Source organism: Silurus aristotelis (assembly GCF_946808225.1).
Source record: "Silurus aristotelis genome assembly, chromosome: 13".
Taxonomy (NCBI): domain Eukaryota; kingdom Metazoa; phylum Chordata; class Actinopteri; order Siluriformes; family Siluridae; genus Silurus; species Silurus aristotelis.
The window spans coordinates 9,863,803-9,877,818 of record NC_139586.1 but is presented as its reverse complement, the minus strand read 5'-3'; the positions used below and the strand labels follow the sequence as shown (position 1 = coordinate 9,877,818).

The window sequence follows — 14,016 nt, the reverse complement described above, 5'->3', positions numbered from 1 at the left end:
AGGGGGAATGGATACATAAAAGTATGCATTATTTAGATCTACTGTGACAAACCAGTCCTCAGATCTGTTCTGAGGCACAACCTGCTAAATAAAAGTATAGCTTTTATAATAAAAGCATTCACAAATTTAATGAATAAGATGCTCAATATGCTTATTTAATATTTACTATTCTTATTTTATTGCAAATGTGACATATACTGTCATTGATCGTTATTTCATAGTTTTAAAGAACATTTAAATGGACCAAAACATAAATATCACTATGTACTGTATGATCTGGAAGTTTTGTCATACAAGAAAAAAGTGCAATGGAAAAAATTCTTTACTAAACCTAAGATAATTTAATGAAAAAAAGTTTGACACACAAACAGAAAACATTTTGTCATTTTTCATGCTCTTTATTTCATTCACTTAATATACATATTTAAAATCACATATGCCATCTGTTTTGGATTTCATTCAGACTTTTCTCAATAATGGCCCAAATGTCCAAATTCTTGAGAGCTGGAATGGTTCCATCCTGTTCAATAGGCAGGTCAATGGGAAGAGACACATCTTGCTTTGACAGTGTCATCTGAAATAACAAATATAAAATGTTAAATATTTATTTACAAGTTATAAACCATGCAAAGACTTAATAAACAGTACTTCTTACCTTTGGAGTCCTAATAATAACGTTCATAGACTTTTGAGTGGGTAAAGCAAAAACTACGTTGATCTGTCTCTCATTATTATTAGCTCTATCAGCATCAAATCCAGCCAGGGGAGCTACTATATAGATGTACTCCCTTGCCCTGTTGGTAGAAGAAGAAGAAAGAGAAGAAGACAGAAAAAAAATTTAAGTCAAATTTTCTACATTACAATACATTTGTCATTTTGATCTTGTTGACAGAATACCTCTTGAAATAGGGAATAGCATTATCTGCAATTCTTGGTACTCTGTTCCAGTCCATTTGCAAACGAGCAGCAGCATGTGCCTCATGCAGACCAGTTTCAGCTTTGACAGTTACAGAATATTCCTGGCACTGCTCACCAATAGCAACTCTAACCTAATGGAAGATTATTTGGTCAGTGTAACAGTTCAACATTAAATAATCTGAATAAAGGAAATGCAAACACTTCTCTTAAGAGCTTTCATAGCAACTTACTGCAACTTTATGCTTGCTTGGGAATATAGCATCAGCACATATCTTCCATTTGTCATTCTGAGCAATAGAGGCAAACACAAATTGTACTCTTGAAGTGGACTTGTCCGAGTAAGCAGCAATCTGGTATCCAAGGTTGCGGTCAGATCTGACAGCACGGGCAATGATAGCAAAAGCAGGTGGAGCAGCATCTCCAAGTAACTTAGCCTACAATTATAAATATGGACTTATATAAATATGGAATTCATACAGAAAATGCTAGATTCAGATGTTATGATGTCATGCTACTATTATTATTGTACCTTTCTCTGCACAGCCTCAATGCTAGACGAGCTGCTGGCTTTAGATGTTCCCTGTGATGTCATGTACTAAAAAGGAAAAATTTTTAGCAAACATATTTATTTTTTCAATAAATCCTTGAAAAAACAACAACAACAAATGACAATGTATACAGTTTTAAAATAATTGAGGGGGATTTAAGATACCTGATTCTTATGAAATTTCTGGAACTGACGATTATCCTAAGAAAATTCATAAAAAAAATCATAAAAAACATTGTTAACTGCCATAACTGCCATGCAAAAGACATGTTTTATATATATTGTATAATAATTATATAAAATATTATATAATTGTAATTGTAATGGATATAAAAATATAGAGAAATTTTTTCATTTGCTAAATATAGTGCTTTATACAGTGAATTAATTAGGCCCCAGACAAACACTGATGTTTTACCTTGCTCAGTCGAGTATTTGAACTATTCCTAGAGCTGCTTCCACTTCTGCTGCTGCTCCTACTGCTGCTGCCACTACTGTTTTTGCTGCCACCTCTCCTGCTGCTGCTGCCACTCCTACTGCTGCTGCCACTCTTGCTGCTGCTCACTCTCTGACTGCCTCTCACACCCTTGCTATTGTTTACAGAGGACGAGGAGCTGCTTGAACTGGAGTTATTTCTCCTCCTTCCAGACTCCAGAATCTCCCTCAGTTTTAACAAGATGGAACTTTCTTCTTGATTTTCATTATTAACAACGTTGACATGTTTTACAAGCTTCTCAGCTGCCTTAGAGCCAAGTTGTACCTCAAACTCCAGTCTTTCAAGGGCAGGACCATCAGCTGAAAGACAAACAGTATTTTTTATGTTTTAAACTGAATATGAACTTAATTGCAATCAAATATTTGAAAATTACCTCTCGCCACTGAAATTCGAGCTGAGTGTCTTCCAATAAAAGAACACAGAGGATTTGCTTCCATAAAGCCAGCATTCTGGGAGGCAACTTCAATGCATCCTTTGATTTGAATATGAGGAATAATAGTACACACAGACTTCTGAATTGAAGCAGGTATCAATCTCTGTGCAGCATCAGATGGCACTGGAGGTGCCAGAGATATGACTCTCTCATTGGGAAGGTCCTCAATATTTCTTGCCACTGCGACAGTCTCAAAGCTGAGGAAACCAGAGTCAATTACAAAAAAAAAAAAAAAGTTTTAGTTGTTTATTCTAAGTTGTTTTTATCAGATTCTATTTAAAAAATAAAAAAATTCAGATCAAAAAAATCAGTTGCCATACTCTCACCTGACAGTAGCAATATGATCAGGAACAGCAGCAGGTAGAACCTCCAGCTTTACATTGCCCTTTGGAAGGTCTGCCTTTATAACCAGTTTCCCTGGCAAAACAGTGTGTACCTTTCCTCTGGCCATAACAGCAGCCTGAATTAGGGCGGTGTTCACTCCAATTACAGCAAATGTCTGAAGGGCAACACTGAAACCAAAATAAAACTAATAAGGAGATGAACTTCACTAGCTTTACTAGCTTCATAGAACCCAACATTTTATCTGTCGTGTGTCTTTTTAAAAGTGTACCTTGGTTTGGCCTCAACTTGCAGCTGGAGATTGCTCTTCATCACCTGCCCAAGAGTGAGAGTCTCTGGATGCTCAGGTAAAGGAGGGTTGACTGCTGCTTGAACTATTAAAAGGAATTAATTCGAATTGGAAATAATTTTGTCAAACTAATATATTTGTGTTTTACATTGGTATAATAGCAAACAAACAAAACAAAAGCCATACCATTGAGAGCTGCAGCAGCAACAACAGCAGTGTAGTAACCAAGCTCCATTGGCACACCAAGACAAGTAGGTAGAATGCGACGCATCTCAACTGCCAGCAGGGGCTTGGCATACTGGAAGGCAATTCCTTTCTGCATTGCTTTAAAAGCCTCTTTCATCATTTCCCGGGAATGTAATCCAGTGGTTATCTGTGCATTACATTAGATTTTAATTAATTTCTTATTTTAAGATAATTAAAATTAGACACTAGTGTATATCCTGTACATCAAGTAAAACCAATAAACAATACAACAATAAATATTTGAAAAAAAGCGTGAATATGAGACATAGTTTATTCATTTGTATATAACATTTGCACTCTATGTTACATTTTAACCATACAGAACAGTTTTTTGTAAGGATTGAATAAAATTACCTGTGCTGCTTGTTCAATGATTCTGTCAATGTAGTTTTTGTCAATGCTGGCAAAAGCAATTTCCTGTCCAAGAACTTTGACATAGATAGATGCCAGCTGCTGATTTGATGGCAAAGACTTCCAGTCCATCAACTTAGAGTACAAACAAAGCAAAATGCATACATGATAAATTTGCTTAAACTACACAGCAAATGCAAACAATTTATACACTGCTAAAAGAAACTTACGGCCTTAAGGGTACGTGTGATTTTAGTGATGCGATCAGTTTTTTCATCTGCAGCATGAGTCTTCTGTAGAGCATCCTGGAGTCCTTCAGTTCTCAGACCAACCTGGTTGAAATAAACTAATCAATGGCAGTGCCAATGCCAGTGCCAGTGCTAGACAAAACCATGATTCCAGAATCTTAACAAATTCAGCAACACCTTTGAAGACATGCTATTTCTACCTCAACAACATCAGCAGCAGCTCCAGCCAGGTAAGCTCGTGCTTTAGCGATGACAGCTCTGGGCAAAGCGGTGGCAGCATCATTGATCAAATAAGCAGTACCAGCAGCACCAACCATGAAAGGAGCTTGGACCAAGAAAAAAAAACAAAAAACAATTGTAGTTGCAAGAAATTTCTTTTGTCTTAAACATACAAATGCAATCATAAAACATATTCAAACATACAGATATAAAGATCCAAATGGTTGGCTCTGCTAAAATTTTCACTCAGTCTCTCCAGTTTTGGGCTCAACATCCTGATGGCAACATTTGCTGCAGCAGCCCTGCAATTACAGAAAAAAAAATATTTCCATTAGATTGGGTTTACACCTATGAATTAAATGTAGTACTAAAATTAACAGCATTCTTACACATGCATATTATCAGGTGTCATGCTTCTGGACAGAGACTTGATGTGGGAATAAGCAAAACTGACAACATGCATATTGGTCTCTTTCTCCAAAGCACCAACAAGAGTGGCCATGAGAGCAACTGATGGCTTTGTCTCAAAGAGCACAATGCAGGCAACCATGCGTAGTTCAGGATGTAGTGCCCTGTCCATGAAAAGTTGCAGTGCCACTGGCTGAACCTGAAATAAATAAATAAATAACATAATTAAAAAAACTTAAGCCACCATTTACAACAGCTACTGTGTTTATACATCACTCCATACTAACCAACTTTGGCTCCTTTTTAGCAATGTTCCTAAGAGCCAAGAGGGCATCAATCTGGACCCTCATGGGAATGGAAGCAGCAGCACTTCCAAATCCAGGCAGGAGTTTCATGATGGTTTTAAGGCTGGCAGGGTGGCCAGCATTGCCCAGAGCCTTAAGAGCCAGTCTGATTTCAGGAATATCAGCCTTAGAAATAGCCTCAGCAGCATTCTCGTGGATATGCTGTTAATCAAAATCAAGAAACACATCTTTACTCTTGTATCACAGCACAAGTGAAAATTCTTCCATAACTGTAGATATTGTGTGGTCAGCAAGAGATGGTAGAAAACTACATTTACTACTTTTTGATCAGTACAATAATTTAACATTGCTAAATTGTTTAAACATATGCGCATGAGTGAACAGAAGCTTTACCTTAAGAAGATCAGCTTGACATGAATGAACTTCAGCACAGTATCTGGCAACCATAGAACCTTGACCAAGCATGATCACCTCACGCAGAACTGGAATATTCTTGACTTTGGGGTTTGAAGCCAGATTCTAATGGTAAAAGAGGTTAAAATATTTTATAATACTTATACAAGGTTCTGCTGTCTTAAGTGAGACATACAAAGTTTTGCACTTACAGCAGTAAGCTGGATGGTATCTGGATTAGCATGGACCATGTGCAAAGCAACTATAAGGGCTTGAGTAAGTTCAGGGACAGCAAGCTCATCAGCAAGAAACTTCTCCTTGATGAAATTCAGGGCTACGTGTGTACCCACAACAGGAAGCGCATCCAAAATCCAACGTCTGTCAAAATACAGATTTTAAAAAAGCAAATAATCTGCTATTTTAATTTTATGGTAATATTAAAAATAACTTTACCTGTGAACAGGTTTGTTCTTGTACTGAGCCCAGATGGCTTCAATATTCCCCATGGTAGCAACACGCATGAGCTGGACAAGCTGGATGAACTTCAGAGGAGCATCTTCATGAACCATAGCCGCATTATTTGCAACAAGATGCTGCAAGACCTCTGCAATCTGTAAAAGAATAAACATTTAATTGAACTCTTGTCGGTTAAAAAAAATTATCATTTTTATATAGTTATATGTTTCTTCATTTTCCTGAATATATGAAAGTAAATTATTTAATTTTAAGAACAGTTCACTCCATTCTGCTAATCTGAATGATCAAGCATTGTTCTAATATTATTATTAATTAGTATAATAGCTTATATTTAGTAAATAATTACATTTTTTTAACTTGTCTGTGTTTACCACAAAGATTCCAATTGAAGTGCCAAATGTTTATACTGAAACCAATAATACAGTAAGTTTAGCAACATCCTGAATGGACTTGGCAAATTAAAAGTTTTTGTTATAAATATAACTTCTGAATTAACATATAAATGAACATAATCTCTCTGAATAATATAACCAGATGCACTTTTAAATGTACAAATCAATATTGGCCAAACTAGCCGTAAATAAACCAGTCTGCTTTCTTTTTGTTAGAATCTACTGTATATTTCTTAGCAGAGCTAAGGCAAACAAAAAGTTTGGCCATATTGGGCCCTGTATTCTACAAAAACATACAACTTATAGCCATATACCTACAGTTGAATCATCAATCAGTCAATATTCAATTATTTTTCTCTTGCTCTTAATGATACCTGGGCCTGTGCATTATTGATCTTTAGAAGCTGAATTGGGGTTTGATGAAGTTCTGTTGCAAATTCATACTGCAGGGATCCGCGGACTGAGTATTCACCGGCATGGGGAGCAATTGGGGAATTCTGAACCTCTTGTAAATTCAGAATTTGCCTGAAATAAAATTCATAATATTATTGAAATGTCTAAATAAAAGTTATATTCAGGAATTATGTAAATATTCAAGATCATACTTGGCTTTCATTTGAGCTGCTCCCATCAATGTATTTAAGAGTGAGAACTGATGGACCTCTTCAACTGTAGCCTCGGAAACCAGTGCACCAGTATCTGTGGGCTTCAGGATGTATCTGAATGTTGCAGTCCCGGTCAGACTCTTAAGCCTCTGTGATAAGAACATAACTCAATAATTATGTTTGATACTTGCTTTTAAGAATTCAAAGACATGAAATATCTGATAGTCTCTGAATTTACCTGCTGGCACTCTTCACAGGTTTCAGTGTAAGCTAGTCCAATGTCCTTTCTGACTCTATCATGGCAGTTGTCCAGATCTTTAGACTTTCTTACAGAAATCTGATGGGTCTGTACATCTTCTGTGATCATGTAGTGGGTCTTGCAAATTCCCTGAGGTCCAGCCTTTGCGTATAAAAATTATTTAGCTAAGATGACATTTCAGAACAGAATTTTAATAGAGTAATATACTAATTATTACTCATATTTAGGCTTTTACCTCATGCAGCTCATACACATTCTGTGTGTTCTTGAGGTTGAGCTGAAGGATGTTGAGGATGCCTCTGTGCAGATTCAAAACAGTAGCAGAGACTCCAGCAGGGGCAAATATCTTACCCACCACACCATTAGAATACTCAAATTTAATGGGAATCACAAGCTGAGCATTTAATGCTGAGGTGAGCTTTGCAGCAGGAACGAAAGAATCCTGGGGCCAGATTCCAGTGTACTCAAAGAGTTGAGGATCTTGGAGCTATAAATTAAATATACAAAAAGCTAATTTGCTATATTAGGTTCATGTTACAGACATCTGTTTTGTAAAACTTCTATTCAGAAAATAATGTTTACCTTCAGGAGGAAGGAATTCTGGGCCACAGCACTGATGAGAACCTTGCTGCTGACTTTTAGACCAGCCTTGGCCAGACCCTCTTGAGGCAGACCACCCAAGAGCAATCCCTCATACTTGTATACATAGGTTTTACCCGCAGCAAACTCTGGAACTGATGAAATATTTTATTAATATTTTTCTAATATAAATGCTACAATGTGCTTTAATATTGTTTTTTTTTTCTTACCAAGGTTAACCTGATGACTCGCTAAACAAAAAACAAAAATGTTACAAATATATTATGAAATACTTAATTCTACTGGCTACTAAATAAAATGAATAATAACACCAAATAATAACCAAATTTACATTATTACTTACCCACAAGGGCCACAGTCAAGGCAAGCACAACAGCTCTCATGGCTCGTAGTTTGTAATGAATTCACCAAAAGCCTGTCTTTTTATTGTAGGAAATTTGCTGATTAATTGTCTCTTTAAGTAGATCATTACCTAATGTACTGTAGACTAGATATCTTAGTTGATACAAAGTAATCATTCCAGGTCAGGTTACCCTACCCTTCCAACATGTAAAATAGAGCAAATGTCTAAAAGACCCAATTTCATTTATTCCTGTTAAACAATATTTAAGTGTACATTTTTTCTAATATTTTTAAGAACAATATGAATAACAATTTATATATATATATATATATATATATATATATATAATTGTTATTAAGCATTTCTCTTTGACCATTTTTATTGAAAATATAAATTAATAAATATAAAAGATAAAATCCACAAATCAAGCACCAAAATCCGCAATGGTGCACACATCCGCCAATTAAAACCATCCGTGTGGAAACATAGTAAAAGTTCCGTTTGGTGTCCTGATGATTTACATACAGTGAAACCATGGATTATGAGTAACTTGCTTTATGGATGCTGTGCAGGACGAGCAAAAATTGTTATTAAAATCTTACAGGCATTATGAACAATACCTTGCATTGTGAACATCGAGCTGCATGCGAACAACATGCGAACAACTTGCACTCAAACGTGGTTATGTGTCAGCAGTTCAGGTTTAGGAGCCAAGGTGGATGCAAAGAATAGAAGAGAGCGTGCAGGGTGGATGCAAAGCCAGAGAAGAGAGCATGCAGAGCGCGAGGAGTGCCGATTCAGGAAGCCGATTTAAGGAGCTGATTCAGGGAGCTGTTTCAGTGAGCCAAAGCGCATGGAGCGCGAGGTTGCCAAGCCGGAAGTCTGAGCGCGTTAATGCGAGCAGAGCAGAGATGAGCCATGAACCGGAGCACGTTGAGCAAAGCTGAGCCGGGAACCGAAGCACGTTGAGCACGAGCAGGGCCACAAACCATAACTGCGTCAGCGTCAGCAGTTCAGGTTTAGGAGCCAAGGTGGATGCAAAGAATAGAAGAGAGCGTGCAGGGTGGATGCAAAGCCAGAGAAGAGAGCGTGCAGAGTGCGAAGAGAGCCGATTCAGGAAGCCGATTCAAGGAGCCGATTCAGGGAGCTGTTTCAGTGAGCCAAAGCGCACGGAGCGCGAGGTTGCCAAGCCGGAAGTCTGAGCGCGTTAATGCGAGCAGAGCAGAGATGAGCCATGAACCGGAGCACGTTGAGCAAAGCTGAGCCGGGAACCGAAGCACGTTGAGCACGAGCAGGGCCACAAACTATAACGCTGAGGGGAGAGTGAAAACCGGAAAACAGGCACGGTCGGGAAGCCAGAGGACAGAATAGTCAGGCGGAAACAGTTCAGTAACAGAAGGATAAATCCAAACAGTGAAATATGCTGGAGCATAATCAGGGCAAGCGTTGAAAACAATCTGGCACTGATTGAAGGTTTCTGGCGTCCTTATAAGTGTTAGAAAGATAGATGCCATTTCTGTGCAGCAGGTTGGAAGGGGGTGGTTCCTCGGTGATGGAGGTGGCAATGCCGGTAGTGCTCAAGCGGGCTGATAGTTATGTCATGCCAGACTGCCCAGTCCCTGCCCAGTGTGTATAAGCAAAGCTAGGACAAAGAACAGAGGGGCCAGGAGTTGCAAGGGTATAGAACCTGACAAGGGTCAGCGGGGTGGACCAGCCTGCAGCGTTGAGACCAGAGCCTCGAAGCTATGGCCCCTAAAGGGCCACAGTCACAACCTCCAAAATTCTGGGCAGTGGTGAACAATTGTGCCCCTGAGAGAGAAGAGATCCCTCAGAGGAATCTCCCATGGAGGCTGATGGAGGAGGGCCACCAGGTCCGTTTACCATGGTCTGCTCAGCCACGCCTCGGCCATGCCTGCCAAGGCATGCAACGCTAAAGGGGCTGGGAAAGTGAGGGAAAACTGTAAGGGACAGTGCAACGTCTCCTGAGACACGACTAATCGACCTGGGCTTTGCCAAATTCTCCCAAATCTGCTCTGCTACGTGAGGGTGGAGCCGCCATTCCCCGGGTCTCAACCCCTGTCTTGACAGGGTGTCTGCCGCTTTGTTTACCCAGCCCGGGATATATGCCCCTTGGGCCCACAGTCAAATCTGGCATGCCAGCCTGTATAGGGGTCGAGCGCAGACCTCCCTGATTGTTGATGAACGAGACAATTGAGATATTGTCCGGCGGGATCAACAAGTGGTCCAGAAGAAATGTTTTTATTCTAGATGCTAGAATAAATCATAAAGCATTTTATGCTAAAAGCATGGCCAGCATTTCTAGGCAATTGATATGCCACAGTAGGTTGGTAACGTCCCATAGACCTTGGGTGTAGTAAGCAAAACACGACGACCGGATACTCCCTACATGGAGCCCTGAGATAGGAATCCGGGATCTCTCTAAACATCTAAGGCACTAAGCATCGCCGCTTGACCTTGATAGTATGGAGGGTAGTGGAAACATTGGACACTGCTTCGTGTAATAGAGAAAGCACACTCTTCTTGGCGTTTATGCAAAACCCCAGTGGCTTGTGTGCGAGAGTGACATCTTGATGACGAACCACTGACTGCTCTGTCATCAATATAGTTGAGGATGGGGAGGCCCTGAAGTCACACATTTCGTGAAGGTGCAGAATGAGAGAGCAAGGCCAAACAGAAGAACCTGGTATCGGTAAGCTTTGGCCCCAAAAGTGAATGCCAGGGACTTTCTGTGAGAATGAAGGATGGATACATGAAAGTATGCATCCTTTAGATCTACTGTGACAAACCAGTCATAGGATCTGATCTGAGAGATGACCTGCTTGAGAGTCAGCATTTTGATCTTGAGGCACATTAATGAATGGTTCAGCTGACGTAGATCTAGAATAGGATGCAACACAATCCTTTTCAAGAACTATGAAGTACTGGCTGTAGAACCCGGACTCTCATCTGATGGAGGAACCACCTCAGGAGAGTGCTCAGTTCTGGCTCCATGACCAGAGCCTGCTCGGTTGGGACAAACCCTGTCGAAATGCGGCTTACGAGACCCGAACTGAATCATATAGCCTCGCTCTACAGTGCGCAGGAACCACTGAGACCAGGCTTGCCAGGCTGCCACGTAGTCTCTTAGGAGTATCAGTCTCTCAAGACTGACCTCTGGTATGCCTAGAGCCATCACTAAGCCCTGCTGCAGCTCGTGTGGCATCAAGAGAGACAGCTTGCTGGAGCTGGCCATGCCCTGAAGCACATTTCGTGCCAGGGTTAACAAACTAGGTCCTTCAAGGGGCTGAAGCGGGAGGGCACCAAGAAAAGCGGCCAACCCCTTAATGTCCTGTTAGGATCATTTGGTCAAAGCACTCTAATTGAAGATGACAGTCCTAAGATCCATCACCTCACGGGGCTTCGGACCCAAACGCTGCACTGGATCCCATAGAGGGGTAGAGCACATTGCGACGCTTCGTTTCTGCAGCTCCCGATGGGTATTGCTGGGTTGAGATTGTGGTTGGGACTGCGCCTGCTGAGCAGCCCCACCTTACCCACCTTTACAAAGGTCCTTGGTGGGCAGTGTCAGGGTCTTAAGGGGTAATGCGACATCTGGGGAGAGATAGCTGGCCAGTGTATACTTCAACCCGGGGCATCGATCCATAACCATGCATGTCCAGTCCCACTACGTTGGGGACAAAGAAGAAGGTGGGCCAATTATGGCTTAAGCCAGGACCTGGACTCCCCGGTGTGCAGGTTCGGAAAAAAGGCAGACCCCAATACGTAGTTTGTGAGGTAGGTGCAAAAAGCGCTTACTAGTATCAGCGCACTGCTTCGCCTTAGCGGGCAGGTCCAGGACCACAAGGAGTGAGAGCACCCCCCTCGAGGAGTGCTCTCTGGGAGCAAAATGTTCGCATAGACATGGGAGAAGAACATTCGCGGCGGAATGAGTGTGGCGCAATCATGCAGCAAGTGCTGGACTGAGCAGGTGAGGTTGGAGAAAGAGACAAGCTCATCTCGAAACCCTCTGCGATGCCAATTTGTGAGCCCCAGGAACTGGTGCAAACCTTTGCCTCAGTGAGCCATGCCGTTCGGTAGTGGAGCAATCGCATTGACGTGAGCACAGTGCTCACAGTCATCTCCCTGGCTCCAGAGGCTGGAGTTTTTTTTTTTGACAAACAATAGACAAACAATTCAACATGAAATACACACAGAGCGCCCTATTAACAAACAGAAACTGGAGCCAGCTTTACTCCATGCGCTTTTGTGGCTTCCTTAGACATGACGTCATCCCGCTTGTGATGCCACGCGTCCATTTTTGACTGACTGATTACACAAATTATTTCAGAGCGTAGACACCCCAGATGCATTTCCAAAGCATTGCGACGCAGCTCGAGTTGAGCTTCCTGCATATTAGTTCTTATTTGACAAGTATCCCTCATACAGGCAGCATTCGTGTGAATGTACGGTTTACTATAGTATTGTGACCACATGTGTTCTCATTGAAGGAGATTCTCCTTTCAAGCATTAACCATTCTCCTTTCAACGGTAACATAAAGGGTCCATTTGTTTATTTTTACTTTATATTATGTTCTAATCATTGTTTTTTGTTTCAGATACATTAGGGACAATAATTTGTACATAAAATACCATAGAAATTTTTTTTTCTATGAATGCTTTTATTTATTAAGAATACTTTTGGGTGTGTGGAAGGGACATCATTTAAAGATGACCACTTTGGTGCCAGAACAGAGAAAAGCATTGAAGTATACTTACCTCTTACCCTGAGAGAAGATTTTACCAGTTGAACCATACACACACACACACACACACACACACACAGTATGTGTATGTGTATATATATATATATATATATATATATATATATATATATATATATATATATATATATATATATATATATATAGTATATATAGTATGTATACACATACATACTGTATATATATATATATATATATATATATATATATATATATATATATATATATATATATATATATATATATGAAATCAGTGGTGGGCCGTCAGGGCCAGCAAGGCCTTCTCTGCTATCAGAATCACTAACCTATATTTACAACCTAAATTTTTATATTTGTTCCATGAAATTGGAACCCCATGCCTTTTGGGGTAAACTTTAAAACAATGGCCAGGTCCCACACAGGCATCTAGGTCACACCCAGGGCTTCAGCCTCCGGGTACCATGGAGGAAACATGTCACTAAAGGGTGCTTGCCCAGCTGCTGCTTAACCAGCTGAGCACGAGAACTTGCAATGGCCAACATGTACCTTTGAGGGTGGAATAAGACAACCCTGTGGTGAACTGTCCCTGAAGGAACTCTGTCACTGAATTGAACGGGCAGTTGACTGGGTCCAACCAGTGGTGCTCTCACTACACAGTGAACAGAAACCTTTTTTCTGTGTAAAACCTCCTCATGGAGGGAGCTCTGGATTAGAGGATGATCTCTACAACCTCAGCAGAGAGACCCGCGGCTTATAGCTGTCACAGCCACAGCCTTTATAACACCGGGTGGGAGTGAACAAGGGTGCCCCCTGCCTAAGAGAGAAGAGCTCCCTTGGGAAGAATCAGCATCTGGCAGTCTCTCGTGTCTGGGAGAAAGTGCTTCTCAAAGGCAGTTGATGTGCCATGTGAGATGGAGCTCGCTCCATAGACTTTGGACTAAGACCCACTCATGACTGCTCCACCCCGTGAGGGAGGCATCTGTCATTTCATGATGACAAGGAGTTTCCAACACGGGGCCCTTAAACAGGAACCCGGGTTCTCTCCACATGTCTAAGGCCCATAGGGCTTGCTGCATGACCTTCACTGTGTGAAGTGGGTTGCCCTTCCAGGAGAAACTCTGTTTCTGAGCCACCAGTGGAGAGATATCATGTTCAAATTGGCCCATATTGGACGCAGCTGGCATCAGACCTAGTTTCCAGTTTCTGGGCTTCATGGTGCCTGCTTGTGCTGGGCTGAGGCTGCAAACGCCGAGCAGCCCCATGGGAGTGGCGAGGGGGGCAGTGCTGGAATGCCACCGACTGTTTCTTTGCCTCCTGAAAGTGCTCATGGCATCACTGAACAGGCCAGTGGGAACCACCGGATTGTCCAGAAGGAAAGCTCTCTT

The 14,016-nt window shown here is 41.0% G+C and overlaps 1 protein-coding gene across 1 annotated transcript; it reads right to left on the bottom strand.

Annotated features, from left to right (window-relative positions):
* Positions 1 to 430: 430 nt before the first annotated feature.
* On the bottom strand, positions 431 to 7,911 carry LOC310736185 (vitellogenin-like; the record flags this gene model as incomplete). Its single annotated transcript, XM_083559558.1, has 27 exons — positions 431 to 574; positions 656 to 794; positions 898 to 1,049; positions 1,149 to 1,352; positions 1,448 to 1,513; positions 1,631 to 1,666; positions 1,884 to 2,260; positions 2,335 to 2,591; positions 2,721 to 2,906; positions 3,008 to 3,110; positions 3,212 to 3,398; positions 3,626 to 3,757; positions 3,853 to 3,954; positions 4,071 to 4,195; positions 4,294 to 4,391; positions 4,479 to 4,696; positions 4,785 to 5,003; positions 5,196 to 5,321; positions 5,408 to 5,573; positions 5,649 to 5,806; positions 6,439 to 6,589; positions 6,670 to 6,818; positions 6,908 to 7,069; positions 7,164 to 7,415; positions 7,511 to 7,662; positions 7,738 to 7,758; positions 7,872 to 7,911. The coding sequence occupies 27 exons, from the start codon at positions 7,909 to 7,911 to the stop codon at positions 431 to 433; spliced, it is 4,122 nt and encodes a 1,373-aa protein (XP_083415684.1).
* Positions 7,912 to 14,016: the final 6,105 nt, after the last annotated feature.